The sequence below is a fragment of the Salvia hispanica genome, chromosome 2 (genome assembly GCF_029641045.1).
Source record: "Salvia hispanica isolate PSC_SH4W2 chromosome 2, Shi_PSC_v1, whole genome shotgun sequence".
In the NCBI taxonomy this organism is placed as follows: Eukaryota; Viridiplantae; Streptophyta; class Magnoliopsida; order Lamiales; family Lamiaceae; genus Salvia; species Salvia hispanica.
In genome coordinates, this window is record NC_142693.1 from 5,031,687 (window position 1) to 5,054,753 (window position 23,067).

General features: G+C 35.9%; 3 protein-coding genes across 7 annotated transcripts; 1 reads left to right on the plus strand and 2 right to left on the minus strand.

Moving 5' to 3' along the window:
* The first annotated feature begins 2,504 nt into the window (after window positions 1-2,504).
* Window positions 2,505-11,183, plus strand: LOC125185231 (phosphate transporter PHO1-like). Its single transcript, XM_089063601.1, has 15 exons — window positions 2,505-2,920; window positions 3,942-4,031; window positions 4,426-4,666; window positions 5,349-5,691; window positions 7,458-7,506; window positions 8,079-8,150; window positions 8,352-8,481; window positions 8,583-8,703; window positions 8,787-9,036; window positions 9,643-9,747; window positions 9,834-9,878; window positions 9,993-10,145; window positions 10,243-10,521; window positions 10,612-10,748; window positions 10,832-11,183. Exons 1-15 carry the CDS (start codon window positions 2,681-2,683, stop codon window positions 10,920-10,922), a joined length of 2,346 nt encoding a protein of 781 aa, XP_088919727.1. The 5' UTR covers window positions 2,505-2,680; the 3' UTR covers window positions 10,923-11,183.
* Window positions 11,184-11,256: 73 nt separating this feature from the next.
* LOC125219502 (putative E3 ubiquitin-protein ligase XBAT35) lies at window positions 11,257-15,635 on the minus strand. 4 transcript variants are annotated; one of them, XM_048121515.2, is made up of 12 exons: window positions 15,513-15,635; window positions 15,253-15,345; window positions 14,399-14,513; window positions 13,700-13,780; window positions 13,505-13,593; window positions 13,302-13,393; window positions 13,041-13,122; window positions 12,643-12,745; window positions 12,508-12,561; window positions 12,349-12,434; window positions 11,556-12,229; window positions 11,257-11,430 (listed from the first exon to the last, which is right to left on the minus strand). In XM_048121515.2, exons 3-11 carry the CDS (start codon window positions 14,469-14,471, stop codon window positions 11,582-11,584), a joined length of 1,308 nt encoding a protein of 435 aa, XP_047977472.1. In that variant the 5' UTR covers window positions 14,472-14,513; window positions 15,253-15,345; window positions 15,513-15,635; the 3' UTR covers window positions 11,257-11,430; window positions 11,556-11,581. The 4 variants fall into 4 exon arrangements, with proteins under 4 accessions (XP_047977472.1, XP_047977464.1, XP_047977456.1 ...); XM_048121507.1 differs by lacking the exon at window positions 15,513-15,635 and adding an exon at window positions 15,483-15,501; XM_048121499.2 differs by lacking the exon at window positions 15,513-15,635 and having other exon boundaries at window positions 11,556-12,223; window positions 15,253-15,506.
* A 1,940-nt stretch (window positions 15,636-17,575) lies between these two features.
* On the minus strand, window positions 17,576-22,739 carry LOC125201994 (PH, RCC1 and FYVE domains-containing protein 1-like). 2 transcript variants are annotated; one of them, XM_089063801.1, is made up of 9 exons: window positions 22,369-22,739; window positions 21,850-21,936; window positions 21,634-21,723; window positions 21,407-21,493; window positions 21,218-21,322; window positions 19,050-21,086; window positions 18,815-18,961; window positions 18,232-18,581; window positions 17,576-17,918 (listed from the first exon to the last, which is right to left on the minus strand). In XM_089063801.1, the coding sequence occupies exons 1-9, from the start codon at window positions 22,399-22,401 to the stop codon at window positions 17,771-17,773; spliced, it is 3,084 nt and encodes a 1,027-aa protein (XP_088919927.1). In that variant the 5' UTR covers window positions 22,402-22,739; the 3' UTR covers window positions 17,576-17,770. The 2 variants fall into 2 exon arrangements, with proteins under 2 accessions (XP_088919927.1, XP_088919928.1); XM_089063802.1 differs by lacking the exon at window positions 22,369-22,739 and having other exon boundaries at window positions 21,407-21,548; window positions 21,850-21,885.
* Window positions 22,740-23,067: the final 328 nt, after the last annotated feature.

A 23,067-nucleotide genomic window follows, 5' to 3' on the forward strand; every position in this document is an offset into this window, starting at 1 on the left:
ATGTGTTCGACAATAACAATTAATATTGTAGAATTATTGAAATTTCCTTGTAGCAATATCTGCTCCCCCGGAACCAACTGCGTTAAGCCCCTCCGGGCAAAATTTCCAACTATATATAAGATCTACAACTACTCCCCATATAAAATCGTATAGTATTTTATTATTCCCTTAAGACGAGCTTATTTATTTTTTGTACAAATTTTATTAAATGCTAGCTAAATATTAAGTGAGTGGTAAGTCATACTTAAATTTTAAGTTGATAGAGTGAGGAGGAAATATAAAAAATAGTTACGATAGATAAGGTTAGGTAGTCACTGAAAATGGAATAGATAATGTTTTAAGTGATTGAAAAATGGAATAGATTATATTATAACAATTTGCTAAAATGGACAATATTATGGGGTACGAAGGAGTAACTTTAGCCTATTAGAGAAATAGAAATGTGATTATAAGATAAATATAAGCATATATAAGGAATAAAAATTTATATTTGTAAAGAATAATTGAAGTGATGGAAAAGATAGATTTATAGTGCTTTGTTGCTTTATTTTGCATAAAAAAATATAGATTTAGATTATGCACAATTGCACATTCACTTTATAATCCTCTTGAACATGTTCGTATGATTTTGGCTCATTCGTATATCTTCCCTAATATCAACGTCACTTAACTTTAATTTTCTAATGGAAGCGTTTACTATAAGTGACAGGAACAAGTGATAAAATAATTCAAAGCTAATTTACTAAGTTAATTAAGTGATAGGATGAATTGATAAAAAATCTAAGTTAATAGTAACTTTCGAAAGAAGCGTTTACTTCAACGGTAAGAAGAACCGATAAAAAAATCTAGCTAATCCATTATTTACTTTGTTAGGCATTAAATTTTCATTCCTACAATTTACCACGAAAATAAACATTCCTAATAATAATACTTTAACATATAACAAACTCTCTTTTGGAATGCATATTTATACAAACTTTATAAATTAGCGAAAAATGGAATTTGCGTACGATTTTTGGATTAACAACCAATTAACCTTATTTTATGGAGTACTTTATAGCTTTATAGAGACAAAATAAAACGACCAGTAGAGAATTTAATTCGATTCATAAGAATAACAATGAGACAATGCAACGTAAAGTATGATTTATGGAGTATAATTTCAAACATTAGCACATGAGAATTTCCATGTTACTTTGAGAAAATAATACTACTAATAGTACAATTATAAATATAATTCATAATTTTAAAATCACATTAAAATTTTCATAACAATGATATTAATTATAATTTATATTATTCCCTTCGTCCCAGATAATTCAACCCACATAATTTGACCCATTTCACTTTTACCATTTTTGGTAGTAGACCCCATATTCCACTAACACATTCCTAGTAACATTTTATTATAAAACTAATATATAAAAGCAGGTCTCACATTCCATTAACTTTTTCAACTTACTTTTTATTACATTTCTTAAAACCCGTGCCCGGTCAAAGTGAGTTGAATTATCCAGGACGAAGGGAGTACTTTGTTTTTAAGAATGCACTATTTTTCGTGTTAGTTTTTTTCTATGAATCAAAGCTGACAAAAAGCGGCGAACAAGTCCAAACCAACGAGAATAAAAGATACTCCCTCCGTCCGCCATTAGGAGTCTCATTCATGGGCGGCACGGATTTTAAGAAATATTAAGAAAAGTGGGTGGAAAAAAATTAGTGGAATACGGGTCCCACTTGTATATACTCCCTCCGTTCCATAGTAGTGGAGGCATTTCTTTTTGACATGGAGATTAAGAAAAAGTTGTGTTAGGTGAGTTAAATAAATGAAGATAAAGTAGGAAATGAAAAAGATAGAGAAATGTAGAGAGAATAAAGTAAGAGAGAGTAAAGTAGGTGGGAAGAAATGTGTTGACTTTTACCAAAAAAAGAAATGACTCTACTACTATGGAATGTACCAAAATGGCAAAATGACTCTACTAATATGGAACGGATGGAGTATTAGTTTTAAATGAAATGTGAGTGGAATGAGTTAGTGGAATGTGAGACTCTATTGCCATATATGGTAAAAGTGAACCGAGACTCTTATTCACAGACGGACTAAAATGGAAAAATGAGACTCTTATTCGCGGACGAAGAGAGTAACACACAACCCCAATAACAAACCAGCATTCTAGCTCGTACTTATCTAAAACCACATCCAACAAGTAACAAATAGAATAAGCATAACGTAGGAAAACAACTACAAAATCAAGCAAGACAGTGCGACAAACATATAAAATATTCTAAATTTAAAACCTAGAAATCAGATTACTTTCCCGTAACAGAATCCCACAAAACAAGAATGCGACAAAGAAAGTTACGTGGAATGCTACATAGAACTACTTCCCCACACTCAAAGAAAACGGAGATATGGCCATTAAACTTTAAAGTGTATAATCTCAATAATCTCAAACCACCCTTTTCTTTAACTACTATAATTCCTTCTCTTCTCTTCACAAACTGTAAAAAAATCTTAACACTTTGCATATATCTCAAATAAATTACTACACTTAGAATTTAGAGCATAGAACACTCCACACACCACCCCCTTTTTCCTATTTATACAATTCCTCAACTCAATTCTCAAGCTTGCCACTCTCCCTTCATCTCTCCCCCTCTCCTTCCCGGCCGTGTCGACGACATGGTGAAGTTCTCGAAGGAGCTCGAGGCTCAGCTCATTCCCGAATGGAAGGATGCGTTCGTCAACTACTGGCAGCTCAAAAAGCATGTCAAGAAGATCAAACTATCAAGAAAACCAAAGCATCTCCCCAACACTGCCACTAACTACGACTTCGGCTGCTCCATTTTCGACCCCGTTCGAGCCCTGGCCCGAAAACTGGCTGGCGACACCGCCCATGGCGAAGCCCGTGAAATTATTCAGGTATATATATATGCACACACACGCACTGACGGACGCAGTAAAGAGGAAGGAGGGGCTTAAGCCCCCCTAACTTTTTTTGTATAAAAATATGGTTAATAGCCATTTAAATCATGAAGTCAGGTCAAATTCTCGTCAGTCATATTAAATCACGAAGTTTTAATTTTTCTCATTTATTCCGTTTGTATACAAATCAACGTCTTTTGGTGAAAACAACATTGTTTCATTAGGATAAGAAAAGAAAAAGAAATTTGTTTTAGTGAAACCCGTCATTTTGAAAATCATCAAAAGACTTCGCTTTGTGCATGGATGGAGCAATTGTATGAGAATTGAACTTCGTGATTTAATATTCTGATTTCAAAAGTTATGGGATTGACCATGACGAAACTTCATGATTTAAATAACTATTAACCTATTTAAAAATACGTGGAAATTATTAAAGCAGTCGAGCACCTACCAATTTTATTTTCTGCCTCCGCCACCGTGTTTATGTACACATTATTGAAATCTTACTTTTTTAGCGGTTTGAAGCTATCTTCTCGACAAAAATGCAGAAAATGAGAGTTCGTTATATATATTTGCGTGGAGATATAAATTTTCTTTATTGCCATATTTAAAATAGATAATGCGTAAAAATCAAGGCATCCTTTGGTATATAATTCAACCTTTTGCTTTTCACAAAAAAGTTTCTTTATTAATTTAGTAAATTTCCATTGAATTTTAACTAAGTGGGATGCATGTTTTTCGTTCTGATGTTTGTGTTGAAAAAGGTTGAAGAGATATACATTTCTAAATATGATATCACAAAATGTTGCCTTTTGAATTTCGGTTTTTGTTTTGCTTGTGCGTTAAAGCAGGAAACCTGTTTATTATTGTCGCTATGCGTATTGATAGAAAACGTTAAAAAAGTGAAACAATTATAACAACCACATAAAAGGATTCAAGCCGCCGAAATTAATATATTAGGGATGTCGATCGGATCAATCCACTCGATTTTGGACTAATTGGAAATCGGTAATATTAGGTCAAAAGTAGAGTTGCGACCGGAGACGGAGAAGAAGAAGACGAGGTTTATGAAACTGAGCTTGATCAACTATTTTCCGAAGAACATGAGGTATGTATTTATAATTATATATATTTAGTCAATATTATTATTTAATTTGTTAGCTAAACTCATTTTCACTTCGATTCTCTATCCATTTTGGTATCTTACTAGGTGTTTCATTATGGAGTACTATAATCACAAAATAATTATTTAAAATATATATGATATTTGTATACTGTCAATTAAGGTTCATGACGTAATATATATTTTTATTTTATAAAAAATATTAGTATAAAATTGTAAACTTAATAGCTGGTCAAAGTGGAAGACAGAAAATTGTATGAAAAAGGTATCGATCAATTTGGGTAGTATTCTGTAAAGGTAAATGTATATATGTATTATATAGTTTTGACTAATGTATAGTACTAATAATAAAACTAATTTTTCGTGTAATTAATTTCAGGTTAAAGTGTTTTTCGAAATGTTAGATGAAGAACTTAACAAGGTGAATCATTTCTACAAAAGCAAAGAGACTGAGTTTCTTGAAAGAGGGGGAATATTGAATAAACAGCTCCAGATTTTGCTTGACCTCAAGCGGCTCGTCGCCGACCGCCGTCGCAAAAATTTTGGCGGCCAAAACGGCGGTGGATCGGGGCTTCTCTCCCGGTCCGGCTCATCCTTGGGCCGAAACTCGGACTCATCAGGTGAGTTTGGTCTTTCTCTTTTTCTGAATGGATAAATGAATTTAAATATAAAGATCGCGTAGTATATTTATTTCGATCAAATATAATAATATAAAGCGTTTTTAACGACTAAGGGGACACTAAATGGTGCAATCGACTGTTTTGTAATAGAGAAGTCTAGGGATGAAATGTTTAAAAACTTGTAAAATGAAATATGTGGAGCATATATATCTAATATTGTAGTAGATTGTAAAGTATTAAATTTTTTATAGAAAAATAATGATGGTTGCGTTGCGTCCATTAAGTTATAGTCCTACTCGGCATATCACTAAGTACTATATGGAAATTTTGAAGGAATTTTTTAGGTGGGTGATTTTAGTAACTACTACAAACCATAGAAGATTTCATGGACATCATCATATCTTACTTGGCATATTTTGAATATGCTTATTATGTCATCATATTTTCCATATGTAATTGTTCATTTTAATTTTGTTTAAATTATTATAATAAAAAGAATATAAATAAAATTTAACAAAAGACTTATATAGTGAAATTACTATTTTATCCCTTATTAAAGTGAACAAAGGCTTTTTCTATCTCTCAATCATTCACTAGGTCACAAACAATTTACACTAAACATGTCTGTTCCATTGGAAATATTATGTTATGGATCCGCCACTGATCGTATATATGCATGCAGAGAGGGATAGCGAATATTGCGGTAGCCCGACCGATTCGGGAACAGATGAAGTGGTGGCCGCACTTGAGAAAAATGGGATAAATTTCGTGAACTCGGCGGTGAGAGGAAAGAACAAGAAGGGGAAGCCGAAGATGGCGATGAGAATCGACATTCCGGCAACGACACCAACAAAGACGATCGCAGCCGTGACGTCGATGCTTTGGGAGGACATAGTTAACAACCCAAAGAAAACAGCAGGGGGTGGAGAATACATCAATAGGAAGAAGATTCAATGTGCAGAGAAGATGATTAGAGGGGCATTTGTGGAACTTTACAAAGGCCTTGGCTTGCTCAAAACCTATAGGTATATACACTTATTTATGCTTATCATTTAATTTATGTTTTTCTTTTGGTCATAAAAATTATTATGGAAAAAGAATAATAATACTACTACAAGAGATAATAAAATAAATAATTACAAATAGAGTAAGGAATATGACGCAATTATTGTGTGCCGGCCAAAAAAGGTTAAATTGAGGGGAGTTGATAAAGTGAATAGGTGACTAAAAAATGATGGGTTGCTTTTTACACCTCTATTTAACTAAATGATAGGACTGGTTAGTCTATAATTTTTGTTTCAAACATATGGACTAATAGAACTAATTAGGAATTTAGTTGTACGACAATATTTTTTATTTTTATTTTCTGATTATTAACTTTAATGATGGTTTGCTGTGCTTAGCTGTCGATGTGTAGAATAAGCATTGCACAATTTGTGCAGTGAACGCTAAAAGGTTGAGACAGTAAATAGTTGGTTATAAATGTTAATTTGTGCTAATTTATATTGGTAGTTGATAAATCATTAATTCAAGAATTATTAGATTACTCTTTATAAATCGGGAGTATCAATAGCACACGCAATATATAAAAGCATGCACAATGAAGGAGTCATTAATTATGGTGTCAAATTTTATAATGTACATTTTTATTTTTATTTTTTGACATTAAACTAATTCCCCATATTGAAAAATTGGGAGCATTAATAACACACTTAATATATGTATAAAAGCATGCACAATGGATGGGTTATTAATTAAGGTCAAATTAGGTTATACTATATATGGCTTAGTTTTTGATACTATAGAAAACCCAATATACATGTGTATGGAATTAATGAGTTCATGTCAAGTCTTATTAAATTGGTGTCTTATCGTGTTGACCCGTTAAGAACCCCATAAATTTTGGATTGGGTTTGTTTGAGTTAGGGTTACCCATTCGAAAATAACATTATTTTTTAATTTTTCTTTTCAAAAAATATTTTTTAGTTTTATTCTCTAGGTTCATGTAAATCAGGTTTAAATCGTGTAAATCAGGTTTAAAAATTTGTTTAATCGTACGATATCTGGTTTTATTTGTGTAATTTAGGTTTAAAAATTCAATTTATTTGTGTAATTTCATGATTGAATGAATTAGATTTTTATCAGAAAAATTAGATTTTATCATGTAATATCAAGTTTTAATCATGTGAATCATGTGAATCATGTTTGGGCTGTTATAATGTTGTTATCGTGTTGTGTCAATTCATATTATATTGTGTTGCTAATATATTTGTGTTGTATGCGGGTTGTGCTCGGGTTTGAATGTAGCAGTTCAGATTCGCATTGGAGTTCGAGAATTTACTTCACAGGGTTTGGAATATCATATTATAGGAGTAGTATATTACTTATATAGTACATTTGTGTGCCTAGGTGTGTATGCAACATGACCTAACATACTCCTCCTACTTTATTTGCACAAATGAATAACCAATTTTGTTTGATAGAAACACATGATATTTCACACCCCAATATAACTGCATCTTCAAAATGAAAGAAATGTGTGCTTTTTCATGCTTTGTTTCATGCCAACAAAACGAAGAAAACATGAAGTCGTGTAATAAATGTTTGAAGAAAAGTAAGTAGGATTGAGTGTGAAAATTAATGTCACTATATATAGATGTGAAGATTTCAAGAATTAGTGTGTCATTATTATATGTAGACACCCATATAAATTAGAATACCCTCTTAATTAATTTTTTCATTTTTTCCACATGAAATTATTGTAACGAATTCAGTATTCTGTGGCATGCAGTTCGCTGAATATGGTCGCCTTCACAAAGATCCTCAAGAAATTTGATAAGGTATTCATTTTTCTTCTTCTTCAATTTTAATTTCTAGATCTTGTTAGTTAACCGTTTAACTTTGTGATTGTTAATTAATCAGGATTGATTATAACTATTTTTCAGCATTAATTTGGGCACCAAACTTTTTATGTTTTCTATCAACATTTTAGTAATTCAAAGTAAAAATTATAATTTTGTTAAGATTATTAGGAGTATTATTTCATTAGTTAAATTTGAGAAATTAGTGATTTTTATTCCTATGACTAATTCATTTCTCTATCTTTGTTATCCCTCTACTCTTTATTTTAAGATTAATATTAAGTTTTATACTACTAAAATTACGATTTCTGAAAATTTGTTAAATTTCTGCTAATTGAGTTTGACTTTTATTTGATTTCAAAATAAGCATTGCTAAAGAAGCTGTGAAGTAGAAGTTTTTTTGATCCCAGTGATTAGTGCTAACTGTATTGTTAATTATTATGATAATTGTGGGACACAAATTAAGACATTCGAAATCTACCTAAATTAAATTAAATTAATTAAATTACCACAATTCTCTTTATTCTAATTTGTTTATATATATTGATCAGGTGACCAATCAGCAAGCTTCAGCCAGCTACCTCAAAGTAGTAAAAAGATCTCATTTCATTAGCTCTGATAAGGTACGTATGATCACTAAATTAGGTTAAATTATTCTAATTTTGACCAATAACCATTATAATGTCACATAATTGAGTCAATAATTAAATCCCACTAACTTATATAAATATGTAAATTAATTTATGTTAGTGGGATAAGTGAGAGGTGAGTAAGAAATAAATTAAAATAGTGATTAATGGAATGTTACATTGTGGAAAGCAAAGGTGGTGAGAAATATGGATGAAGTGGAGTCCTTATTCACGCAGCACTTTGCCAACAGTGACAGAAAAAAAGCAATGAAATTTTTGAGACCCCAACAGCAGAAAGATTCACACATGGTTACCTTTTTTGTTGGTGAGATTAATTAATTAAATATCAATCAATCACTAATTTAATTATTCTCAACTTGCTTTTATTAATATCACTAATTTTTCAATTGATTTTTATGTGTGTAGGGTTGTTCACGGGCACATTTGTGACATTATTTAGTGTTTACGCGATACTGGTTCATTTGAGCGGTATGTACTCGGCTGGAACAGAAGCGACTTATATCGAGACTGTCTACCCTATTTTTAGGTCAGGTCATATCTTTTTCCTATGATTACTTTTTAATAAAATTCGTGATGAAATAATGATATTAAATATATTTGGAAATGCAGCATGTTTGCATTGGTGAGCCTGCATTTGTTCATGTATGGATGCAACTTGTTGATGTGGAAGAAAACAAGAATAAACTACAACTTCATATTTGAATTCCTGCCTTCCACTGCCCTCAAATATAGAGATGCATTCCTCATATGCACCTCTCTCATGACCGCCGTTGTCGGCGCCATGGTCGTCCACCTCATCCTGCTCGCGGCCGGCTTCTCACCCCAACAAGTTGATATCATCCCCGGCATCCTCTTGCTGGTATATATCTCTCTATCTCCCTAATCATGCATCACATATATACACGAGCGAAGTCATATTAAGGTCTGGAGGCCCACGGGCCTCCCAACAAATTTGAAAAATTATCAGGGGTATTTTCATAAATTAACATTTTAATTACAAAATTTTAAAAATATTAGTAATGAACTAGTTGTATAAAAATAAGTGTAATAAAAATATATATTTTTCTTTATAAATTGGCATAGTCCAAATTTCACTGGCTAACAACTCGTTCTTTGGAGTTCGATGTAAATCCAAAGGTATCGTTGAAAAGCTCTTGATGGTAGTTGGCGTACCGTTGGGTTTTGGTTACCTATTATGGCTTGAAAATTGTTGCCACGAAACTCTTTTTTTTTTTTTTTTTTTTTTTTTTTTTCCCTTTTTTCAGTCGAAGTTTATATTCCTATACAACATACCATTATAAAGGTACTATCGAGAGCATTTCAATAGTACATTCAAATTTCACATCGAAACATGAAAACTTAGATATCAACATATGAAATTTGAACTCAATATAAAATGTCTGGCTTCGCGAGTGCACATATATTTGACAAAAATACTAACACCTTGAAGTATTTATGATTTCAGAGTTGTGTTTTGCTTCTGATCTGCCCATTGAATATCTTCTATCGCCCAACCAGATTCTGCTTCATCCGAGTCATCCGCAACATAGTCTGCTCCCCCTTTTACAAGGTTGCTTCCTACGAAAAATAGTTTCATTTCATTTTATACTACCATGGAATTTCCTTCTCAATTTTCTTTGAAATGTATATTTGTAGGTTTTGATGGTAGATTTTTTCATGGCTGATCAACTCACTAGTCAGGTACATTTACGAACTCTAGTGTTCCATGCCGGTTTTATAAATTAGACTGGTATTTTGGAATGAGTTCTCTTGTTCGGTCTATAATATGGCGCATGTATGCATTCTTGGAAACAGATTCCGTTGTTGAGGCATATGGAATCAGCAGCATGCTATTTTCTAGCCGGAAGCTTCAAGACTCATCGCTACGAGACTTGCAAGTCCGGGAAGATGTATAGAGAACTCGCCTATGTCATCTCCTTCGCTCCCTACTACTGGAGAGCTATGCAGGTATCTATATATCGATCGATATTAGAGTATTATTAGTTGAAGATGAATAAATAGGAGAGTGAAAAACAGGACTATTATTAACTATGATATTATGCAGTGCGCGAGGAGATGGTTCGATGAGAATAACGTGGAGCAGCTTGCTAACCTTGGCAAGTATGTCTCGGCGATGGTGGCGGCCGGAGCAAGGTTGACCTACGCCAGGCAGCCCACGCAGGCGTGGATGCTGGTGGTTTTGGTGACGTCTGTCGTGGCTACGTTGTACCAACTCTATTGGGACTTTGTCAAGGATTGGGGGCTTCTCAATGCCAAATCCAAGAACCCATGGCTCAGAGATGACCTATTGCTCAAGAATAGAAGCATTTACTATGCATCCATTGTGAGTTCTTTGAACCTGATTTCATCATATGATGATGATATAGTTTTTTGCTAAGCATATGAAAAATGTGTTTGTTTCTTTCTTTTGAAGGGATTGAACTGTGTCTTGAGAGTGGCATGGGTGGAGGCTGTGATGAAATACAATCCCGGGGTGTTGGAGTCGCGTCTCATCGCCTTTCTGCTTGCTTCGCTGGAGGTCATCCGGCGCGGCCACTGGAACTACTACAGGTGAATATTGAAGCACTTTTGTTTGATGAAATTAATGATGTTGTTGTAAATATTGACTTGGTTTGTGTGATTGATTTACATAGATTGGAAAATGAGCATCTGAACAATGTTGGGAAGTATAGAGCAGTGAAGACAGTTCCTCTGCCATTCTCTGGGATGGATTCTGATGGGTGAAGTTGAAGAAAAGTATATATGTTTGAGGGAAAGAGATGTTAAAGCAGCTACTGAAAAGATTCATGGATTAAAGAGATTGTGAATGAAGGAATCCACATCTGTTCAAATCATATTTCACAATGTAAATTGAGCACTTTTCCTATGGGGAAATATCAGCATAAATGTATCTTTCTATTTTTTTGCTTCATGACTTTGTAATCTCATCATTTGACTTTGTAATCTCATCATTTGAGTTGCCAATAAATTAGTTTACTGCACCAAGCATTACTTGTCTCCATTCTCAAAATCTAGAAAAAGTATAGCTGAAGTCTAGAAAAATGAAGAGAGATGGTAATGTAGGCAAAAATATTAAAATATTATACATACTTAAGGTTAAAGTGAGTATCATCACATGAATATTAAACAGCTTTGAAAAGGAATATTTTACAAACCATATGCTTATGAAGAGGTTGAATATCCACCTCATGGAAAAACCATCTCTTTATGCAGGAAAAGGGAACCACATTTTCTGCAAAAAAAAAATACAGAAAATAAGAATCGAACATTACAGCAAGCAAACAATAGAAATGAAACTTGAAACTATAAAGAAGCAAAATCACAGAACATTTAAGTACAGAATGATGTGAAACTTACCAGCACGGGCTTCTTTAGTAGTAGCACTAGACAGCGTATATTCGTACCACCTGCTCAATATTGGTGCGGCAAACAGGGCAACCCCAGTTCTTGCCCTTAATCTCATTCAAACACATCATGCATCCTGCCATGTGTCCACATGGAATGCAAGCTCCCTCTACCGGAGCATCCAGGCATATTGTACAAGATGAATGTGAAGCATCTTCGCCATTTTCTTGACTGCTTGGGGAGGTGGATGCCTCAGAGGGAGAAGATGCGTGGACAGGGCTCATGTCATTTGATGGATACCATATTGGACCATCATCTGTAGCTGCTGGATGTGCAACGGGAGCTGTTGGACTAGTGACAGGATAAGTATTCAGAGTTGCAGGATTGCCAGATGGATCAGCTTCCTGAACTCCAAATTTGTTTCTATATGCCGTGTGGCTAGCAGAAGCCTCACTAGCATAACTCTTTGCGTGATTGGAATTGTTTACAATGTTGGCTGGACTTGCGGACGGGTGTGTAACAGATCCAACATACATATCCATGTTTGGTGGGATTTTATGTGGGGAAGACTCAAGGGAGGCATTTATTGCCCTAGCTAATTCTTCGTCTTCAAAAGTTGGTATCGAAACAGTAGGAGCAGAAGGGACTTGGTTGTTGAAAGGAACAAACGGATGCCTCACCTGTTTCTTTGAAACCCAATAAATTGAATTATTAAGAGAGGAATTTGAAATAGCAGCAGTTGGTCTACTTTCTCAAAATTCAAATACAACCCCTATCCAAGTAAAAATGCATAAAAAAATAATACCTGAGGAATTCCTTTGCAAGCATTACAAAAGCGCTGCAGCTGCTGTTTCTCACTATCATGTAAAGGTGCAAGTTTGAAACGAGAATCTGCAAAGCCAGGAAGCAAGACTGAGACCCATCCAAGAGAGTAGTTACAATGATTAAAATTCAGTGTGCTTACATATCGGCATTTGGCAGGCCTTAATAGATCGCTTTCTCCTCCAGTGTTTCCGGACTACGTATTAAGATTAAAGCTGATTACGTGTCTAGTATAGCTCAATTGATAGTAAGACATTTAATATAGTCACAAACTTACTTCTTGAAATATTAGATAATACAGCCACAGGATCAGGCTGGTTAAAATTAGGTTCCTCTAAATTGGCCTTCCAGAGTGGAATAATTGTACGTGGTTGGCCTTCCTGATGAAACAGGTAGAAGAAAGTGAGGAACAGAAGATTTGTAGATATTTTGTGATTGACATAATATAAAAAAATCTTGCTCAACATGAAGTACGGAAACCCTTCTTCATTATTAGCTTCAACAGATTAGTGTACTTTACATGTGTCTATTTCGCTGGATTGGGTGTGTGCAAGAGGAAATTACAAGTTTACAAGTATCTAAAGCAGATGAATGAATGCATCAGGGACGTTTTTTGAGAATTTTAATGGACGTTAAAAAGATTACAGCATCAGTAAATTTTAGTAAATGTGAAACCTGTACACCAGAGTATATCACGAGCTCCAACTTGAAAGGTTTGTACAGTTTGCGGGAACCAATAGGCAAAATAACCACCCATCTGCATGTATAATATATATCAATGTAAAAACAATGAGATTGCCATAATAAGTAACTGATCTGCATGGCTAGAATAAAACTGGGCAACATTCTGCAAAAAGGACCATCCGCAAACTAGTTTCTTTCAGTAGATTTCATTGAAAAGAATCACATTAGATTGTAATATGAGCATGCACCTACATTTTTCTTGAAAGCAACTGTGGAGCCAGATGTTCCAGAAAGCCAGGTCCATAAAGTTCCCGCAGAAAACCAGAGAATAAGCACACATGCCCCTGTACATTATAAGAAGATTAAGATTATTTGAATCCTGCTTAAGAAGGCGATATCAGTGTGTGTTTGAGTGAATAGCTCTGCAGAAATGGTATTAAGCAGGTAGAAGGTACCTCTATTGCTCTGACAACACTAGCATGCCCCTTGGCTCTAGCAAGATCAAGAGGGGTTTGGCCATAATCATTCATTTGCAGTGCATTAGCTGAAATTAGCAATAATAGTATGGATTGATTAAAGAAAAGGACACAGGAAGAAAGAAAAGAATTTTAGCAACTCAAATAATATTGAAGACAACAAAATGTACACACCTCCATGTGAAAGAAGTAACTTCACAGTCTGCTCGAGGCCTCTTTTTGCAGCATGATGCAGGGGTGTTCCATTATGTGGACCTTAAGAGTGGAAAAACAACTTAGGAAGAGCAATACAGCCAGATACGAAAAAACAAATACATACATACATACATACATACATACATATAAATAAAGGAAAATGAAGCAGCGCTAATAAATACACTCAAGACATGCACATCATTGGATCAGAGAGAAGAGCAGGGATTACAAGATGTTTGAGGGGGAACTAGGTAAATGAGCATAATATCAAAAAGTTTCCATTATCCTAATAAAAGGTAAATGCAGCGGGTGAAATGTAAAGTCATTCCCCTTGAGTTAATCAGCACAGATTACATGGTGGGAGAGTTAGAGTCGAACACAAAATTTTTGCTTCCTTCTCTCATTCAAAACCATGCATAAGATAACCATTACTCATAGGTTACTAGCTGTGAAGAGTGTATATCACTTAATCTCAAAACTGAACCCCAAATATTTTATTCTCTCTTTACCCTGCCATTTATTTACAACTTAATCCTAGATCCTTGCCCCTGAAAAATGAACTAGGAGTAGTACATTTGGAGAAGTATGAGAAAACACAGAGACTGAAAATCAAGACAAACATTAAGCATTGGAGATGAAGTGATAGATATTTGCAGGTGTGTGGACTATGGAATATACCTGGATGGTAGGCATTCACATTAGCACCCAACTCAATTAATGTTTTGGCTACATTAAAAAGCTGTGGATTCATACAAGCTGCAATGAGTGGAGTCTTCCCCTCTTTATCAACCCACTGCCACCACAATCACCATTTAATCAATGGACAAACCAGCCCAAGCCATTTTACATGTTTTCCACAATACCATGCCTTACAATATCAAACACACGGTTATAAAGAAATCTAGTGCTCCTCTTATAGAACGAATGCTCGCATCGATAAACATATTACAGTATACTCCGAGATAAATACTAGTAACTACCATCATATCTACAAACAAATACATTCTCAGCATAAATGTTTCTGGTACAAATGATAGAATAAAACAGTACAAAAATGAAAACCTCTGTAATTTACTCCCTCTGTTTCGTCATAGTTGAGTCATTTTTCCATTTCGTGAAGTTTCTTCATAGTTGAGTCATTTCTATATATGGTAACTTTTTTCTCTTTCTTACTTTACTCTCTCTTACTTTATTCTCTCTACTTTATTCACTTTATACTTTATTCTCTCTGCCTTTTCCCCTCTCTTACTTTTTTATCTATTTATTTAACACACTCAATATTCATTTCTAAAACTCCATGCCGAAAAGTTTCGCCTCAACTATGGCGAAACGGAGGGAGTACAAAATATCATCCACTCAGTGAAGAACGCAATTTTATTTACCAAAGAAAAATCATAAAACAAAATAACATTTTTCACACAAGCCTACAGCGTAACAGATGATAATGACCTAAAATTGAAACTTTAACAACAAAAAACCTAATTCTCCTAATATAACATCCAGAAAATTGGGGGAAATCACTGATAAATCACCTCAAGGCCGGCACCATCTCTGTGGAGCGCTTTGACGCCTTCAATATTTCCAGAATTTGCTTGCTGGTATAGTAATTCATCTTTTGATTGCCTCTGCCCCATATATAGTCAGTTAAAAGGTAAGATGAATACCAAAATCTAATCGGAATAACAACAACAAATTCAGTTTGCAGTGGAACTGTGAAGAGTGGGATCAAAACCGAAAGTAGATGGAAATTTCAAAGGATTACTTAAGAGAGAAGAAAGTTGGATGAGCTAACTCTTAATTGCGATAATTTCTTGGAAGCTGACGTTTAAACGCGGGATTGAAAGCTTTCATTCAAGTCCTTCTCGAAGCTAGTTGAGCAGTAGGGACTTTGCCTTAATTGCTTTGGCACGAACATTAACATTATAATTATTATTTTTAAGTCTCTACTAAAATATTATTGTCAGATCATATCCGGTGGCGCCCTTCCCACTCGAATTTCCATTAGGACTTCTCACAAAAACCTCCTGCCACGTCACTAGTACTTCCCATCCCACTGCACAATGTAGGACTTCCCGCAAGAAAATAAAATCACAATTATTCAATTTATACGTTTCAAATTTACGAAATTTAACGAGCCGTATATATAGAGCCGTATTTATAGAGTATTTAAAAAAAAAAAAATTAAAATCCTCCGACCTCCTCCACAATGGCGGACGTCAGGTAGGACGTCGCGAGGATATCCGAGGACATCCGATGGGCTAATGGGACGGGTGTGTCCGACCTTTTGCTCCACAATGGCGGACTTCCGCGACGTCCTACCACGATATCCGCCGTTTGAGATGCTCTTTTAGCTGTGACTTTAATATTTTTACTTTTATAAATTAATTATGTCAGCATAGTCTAAAACACACATTATTGACTTTTGTATTCTTTTACTTCTTGATTTGAAAAATCTGATTGAAGGACTAGCTATATCTATGTTTATATTCTTGGGTTAGAGAAAAAGAGATTTGAAAAATATTTCTCGAGAAAGGAAAAGGAAAAGTCATAAATGGATAGTAGAAATGTTCGTTTTACTACACGAGATATATTCAATGAAATATTCACACCTGAATTATCCTACATCGAAAATGTGAAATAAAAGGAGATCAATATAAAGTATGCTATACCTCCTCTTACCAATTAGGAGCCGTTTAGTAGCTATGTTTCGACAAGATAAGACAGTAATCTGAGTTTATTTGTGCGTTTGGTAATTATGTTACCTATCTAAATAGCCCGTGTCTTGTATCCGGACCGCACAAAGCCCACATGTTTCAACCATATATGTAAACCACAACTTTGCTGTGTTACATGCCAGGATGCCTAGTTAATTTTAGTAAAATACATTTTTACCCATCAATTTTTCTAACCTTAAAAAAATATAAACGTGCCTCCATATTTTTCCTCTTCTCAAAATTTCTATTCTCTTCTTTCATTCTCTCAATCTTCCAATCTGAACGAAATTCGACGATTCCGTTCATATATCTTTTCCGGCGACTCTTTCTAAATCAAAAGGTTAAATTTTTTGCAATTATTCTTCAAGATTTATCTGAGCAGGATTAAAAATCTAAACTTTGGAATTGGGGGAGAAGTAGATCGATGCCAAAATAGAGAGAGACGGACTTCCGACGCGTGCGGCGAAGCAACGGGACCGCACTGTGACGGAGACGATGGCCAGAGGCGATGGGTTCTGAGCGAGATGGTAAGCGGCGCGAACCGAGGTGTTACGGCGATGTGTTCCAGCAGCGGCGCAGATCGCCGGAAAAAAGAGGGATATTGGGAGAGAGAGAGAGAGCGATTCAGAGAGAGGGAGACGAGGGAGAAGGGAGAGGGAAGGCGGCGGTGTTGGCGCCATGGAGAATTGTCGGTCGTGAAGAGGAGATTGAGGAAGATGGTGATTTTGGGATATTTGGAAATTGGAGAAGTACAGTAGAGAGATTGAGGAAGATGGTGATTTATTATATTGAAAATTTGGAGAAGTATAGTAGATAGAGTTAAGGAAGATGGTGACTATAGAGAGAGAGAGTATATTAGGAATTTGTAGAAAGAGATGCGTAGCAATTAACAATAGAGAGAGAGATTGAGTTGTAGAAGAGAGATGATTTTATTATATTGGAAATTTGGAGAGGTATATTGGGAATTTGCGTATATTGAGCAGAAGGAGAGAGCAATTATTCTTTAAGGGTACTTTAATTATTAAGTTAAATTAGTAAGGTTAATTTTGACCATCATAATTTTATCCTTAGTTATAACTTATTGTACCGAACACTTAAATAGAATAATTCATAATTATCTTAGACTATCAAACACCCAATTAAGATAAATAAACTAATTGAAACTATGATAACTATCACAAATTATATATGTCTAGTCGAAACATGACATAGCTACCAAACGAGGCCTTAGTCTCTCCTTTACTATCAGTACGCTTCAACGAATGAGACTATGACTATTCACTCTAAAATCTAACATAACGATATACTATGAAAGATTTGGCGCCTTGTTTGTTTCTTACGCTTCCGGGTTATCATGATAGGTTGGATTTGGAAGAGCCTCCAACGATGGCCTAGTTCGTCTATTAGGACTGTATTTCTTAAGTAGCCTATCCTTGTTTTCTTTCCACCATCCTTCTGCCTGCTGCTCCGCGAATCTTCGCTTGCTATAGAGAAATTCATACCATGTCAAGTGTTAAGAAACAATGCTGCAACACAATTTCAGTCTTCTTTCACATGTAAGGACAATGCAGCAACACAATTTCAGTCTTCTTTCACATGTTTATTGCAGAATTTTCACCAAAATTTTCTCCATGAATTGAACAATCATCAACTTTGATGTGTGCAAGAAAGCTAAATCTCACAACTTTGATGATCTGTTAATGGGACTTAGCAAGAAAACATAATCCATAGCAAGGAAAATCATCAAAGTTTGTAGATTGCTATAGTAGGACAAATAGATTTTGGCCTGTGACATACCTGAATCTAACCCCCTTGTAGATCTTGGTCCCATTTGCAAGTTGGATCAATGTTACGTAGACGCCTGGTTCAAATTGTTCAGTAACTTCCCTTTGTCCCTCCATTTGAGCAATATTCGGAGTCCCTGGGCCATTTTCTGAGCTGTGATGACGTGCAGCCGTAGTAGCAGAAGAAACAGCTAATTCATTGGTCTGTGACATGTAATGATTTTGATATGCTGGAAAAGTAGAATTGTCTTCAGATACTAGCATACGTATTGTCTCGAGAAGAGACTCGATTTCAGCGTGCAAGTTTTGGAAAAAACCACCCTCAGATATCTCCGGGGGCAACTTATTTCTAATCACCTTCATCTGGAAAACAAAAAGAACGATTATACATGCTCACGATTAATACAAGGATGATGCTAAGTATGCAAAGGTAAAAAATCTGAAACCTAATCATCAAGGGGTGAACAGAGCGTGCGCGCGCACACACAGTATTGATTTTGTTTAGCAATTGGAAAGGATTAGTCAAAAAGTTAAATAGTATAAAAATGAAAAAAATCTCCTGTGAATATGGACAATCAACAGCAAAGATTGAGTACCTCAGCTGTGATGGTTTTGGTGGCTTGCGATGCTCTGATACATTTAAAAGATCTTTCTGCAGCCAATAGAGTAGCATCGTCTGCAGATTTCATTAACTTGTGGATTTCTTTTTCTTTAATTTCACCGTTTTGTCTTAAATTCTTAGCCTGAGGATATGTGATGGAAACGAACAATATTAGAAGAAATTACAAGCCAAAGTATGACAATCAACATTGTAAGGATGAGGAGCCATACTTGGTTCTGCAATTTGGCTATCTCTTGTGATAATATATCATTTGACATCTTTAAAGAATCAATAACACCCTTAGAATATCCTGGAGTAGAAGAAGGTGGAGTACCGGGCCTTCTCGAGTATGGGGAAGCAGGCCTTGAATTGGACTGGTATTGTGGCTGAGGCTGTGATGATGATATGTTAACAGGCTTTAGAGCATATTGAAGGGCACTGAGTGAACTTGGGAAAGCAACATCCCTCAGCTGCACATTGGATGGAACTTGGGATGCACGAACAACGGAATAGCTATCAGCCTTCGATCTACCACCTCCAGACTTGACCTCCAGGTACCTAACAGGCTCCATAGCTGAGGGGAGCAGAATTCTTGACCTTTTTTTCTCTCGGTTTATTCGAGAATTTAAGCCTCCAGAACGACGAGTTGCAGATGCTTTGTGATTAACAGTTGATGGAGTGCCTGTCTCTGCTGCCTTTTTAAGTTTCATGTAGCAAGAGTCACACACTCGGTGAGGTTTCCCGGGTGTAGGGGCAAGAGCTGCTCTCATCGCCTTCTTCGAAATGCAGTTATGGCAATGCACCATTCCACAGTTATAACAGCTACGTCGTTTTCTAGTAAAACCGAAAGCCTGCCTGCAAGCTGTGCATATTGACTGATCTACTCCAGACACCCACTTATGGACGCATATACTCGTCGTGTAATTCGATCCACATGAGATGTTTCTCACATGCTTGTCTTTAAGTGCTTCGACCAACGTGGGAACATTTCGATCTTCAGTGTCTCCATGTCCTAGTCTTCCATTGGCTCCTCGTCCCCAAGTAAATACGTCACCTCTTGTAGTGAAGACTACAGCATGATCTGCGCCACAGGAGATCTGTTCGACAAACTCTCCTACTAATCTGTCTTGTACTAAACAAGGCGCCTTTCCATCTGATTGAGGATTGCCCAACTGACCATATGCATTAGAACCCATACTGAAGACATGGCCTGATGTTGTGAGGGCAATTGTCATGTTATGGCCACATGCCAGCTGCTGGATGTTGTAATCAACGAGGGCAGATACACAGGTTGGGGAAAGATAGGCGTCCTTGTTTCCGTGACCTAATCGATATTTATCGCCATCGCCCCAGGTGAATAACTTCCTAGACAAAACATTTGCTCCAGACTGATTACCAACTTCTATTATAGCAGCAGTGTGCCATACACCACAGGAAACAGCAATAGCTTTAAGTCCACTCAATGAGTTAACCTCTTTTGGGAAAGGAACACTTTTCCGATCACCATGACCTAAAGCTCCGAACATTCCATCGCCAAATGTAAACAATTTTCCTGAAGAAGTGGCCACTGCTGAATGCCAGGTACCACACGCAACTGAAAGAACTTGAAGGCCTTCTAAGAGTCCGGAAACTCTTTTCGGAATCCAGTGGCTAACATCATTTCCATGACCAAGAAGCCCCGCGTTGTGGGTGCCATCGCCCCAGGTGTATAAATCACCGGATGAAGAGATTGCACCTGTATGAAACTCTCCACAAGCAATGTAATCAATATTTGTAACAGCCAAAAATTCTATTAGGCGAGGACGACTGAAGTCCTTCTCGATACCATGACCCAGCCTACCCCCGGATTCTTCACCCCAAGTGAAAACCTCTCCCTGTCTTGTAACTAGAGCGATATGACGAACACCACAAGCAATTTGGTGCACGTCAAGTACTATATTTGTTTCTAATGGTTTCGGTGTTAGCACATCAACCTTTACTGGAACAGGTTTTCCGGTTCCATCCGTGTCCCCTCCATCCGACCAGATCTCTCCCCAGAGAAAAACATCACCAAGTGATTCTATGTCATCCGGCCCAGAACTCAGACTTGAACAACCAGGATTACTCGAGACACTTACCCGGAAACCATCTGCACAACTTGTCCTTTGCATATTTGCAAATTCAAAACCCACATGTGAGCTTGAAGAACTGACGCTACTATCACGCGAATCGGTGGACACTCTGCGAGAAGCACTCGGTGTGCAGTCTAGTGCTCCAAATCCATGCAACTGAAAACACACATGTGAATCAGAACAGTAACAATGGCACATTAGTGAACATAACAATGCTCTCTGGAAAATATTGAAAAAAGATGGCAACAACGATATAACTCTACGGAAAAGAGCTTTAACCAAATTACATCATTAGCATTGCTGTTAGTATGCCTACTGCGCGATTGGCCAGTTGATATTAAAGATTTCAGACCAGCAATCCAGATTTCAGCCTCAACTTTGTCCTTGCAAATCTGTCAAAGGAGGAGATGGAACTGGTGAGTCTTAACAATAAATTTCCACTTCAATTGTTAAAAACGAAAAAACAGAATCCTGACCAAATCGAGAGATCTCTCGCCGTTACTATGTATCAGTGAAAACGACAAGTACTCCTTCTCCGGACGCAAAAATCTTTTGAAAACAGGCTATATTGAGATATAGGACAATCAAAAACAGCATTCTCAATTAATCAGTGTCTCCCTGTAATAAATGATTTTGTTGAGGTAATATAATCATAACTCATTAGCAAGATATACACTCCCTAATCCTGAAAACAGCAACTCACAGTTCTCTGTCCTTGAATAATCCTTGAAACAGAAGATAGTTTTAGCTGCCTTTCTGACCCATGTGAGTACCATATTAATGTTGCTTCATCCTGGAAACAAATTCAAAGGATTTTCTCCTTCAACTTATTTGATGATCAAGTAAAACTAGAAACTGTATGGAGGTTGGAGAATTGTGTCAATTAGTAAAACAACAAAAAGTGATACTAATTGCTTACTGGAGAAAGTCTGAATGCATAAAATTTAGGCTTCCCTTTTCTGCTATACTTGATTAACTGTGTTCCTTTCTTCAACAGAATGAGTGCCTTCAAGGAAAACATAAAATGGCATGAGGATACAAGCATCCAACCAATCACTTTGTATTTGGTAATATCAGAAACACTGAACCAAGTGAACGGGACTGCTAAAGTGGGACGGAGGGAGTAATGACTCATAATAATTCTATTCTCACATTTTTCATTATATGAATCATGAAAAATGTATGATCCTACACACCATAGTTTAATTCCTAATTCGATTTCGAGTGACTAACAAAAAATGGGCACCAGTCTGCAAAACTAAAGTAACTGCGCAGCCCTCGATAAACATACAAACGCATAATGCATCAACAAATTCAGCAACTGCGCGAAAATCCCTAGACAAACACAATCTCAATTTCAAAAACAATCACAAAACGCATGCTAAAATGTCAATTTGCAGTATGATTCATCGAAGAAGGATATAGATTGCCATTCAACCTGATCAATGTCGAAGCTAGGTGGATCTGCCATTCCATCTGAACCAAATCTCGCCGTATCCACCGAACAAACCGATCTGTCGTCCCAACCATCCGTGTCGTCTTCATAGATGATTCGAATGCACTATTCCTCTGAAGATAATCATGAAATACCTAGAAATCGGTTCAATTCTACCTATTGTGAAAATTTGTTATGTTTGGTTGGGATGACTTGGATTTGACAGGTTTTTGCAGTGATCGAATCAATTCAGTAGCGCAACACTCAGATTCACCATCAGAAATCAAGGATTTTTAAGGAATTCATTTCGTTTGGAGAGTTTGGTGATGATCAGATTCAGAGAGAAAGATTAGATTACGAGGGAATTGAAATGCGAATTTGGCGCGCTTTATTTGTTAAATCACAACTCGATCATTTACAGCCTTCTGTTAATAAACAGGCAACATTAATCATTAATCATTATTTACATGTATACAGACTTCCGGATTAAGACCGAAAGTCTCCCAGCAGGTATGGGATTTGAACTCGTGACCATATTCAATATTAACGAATCCTAGAATTTGAGCTAAACTCACTAATTAAAAATCCCTTGTATGTTTTCAAATCTAATACCTAACCATGCAAATAATACCATTGTGTAGTAATTAAGATTGTAATGTTACGGTACATTAGAATTAAATCTTCATATTTAATATGAAGCAA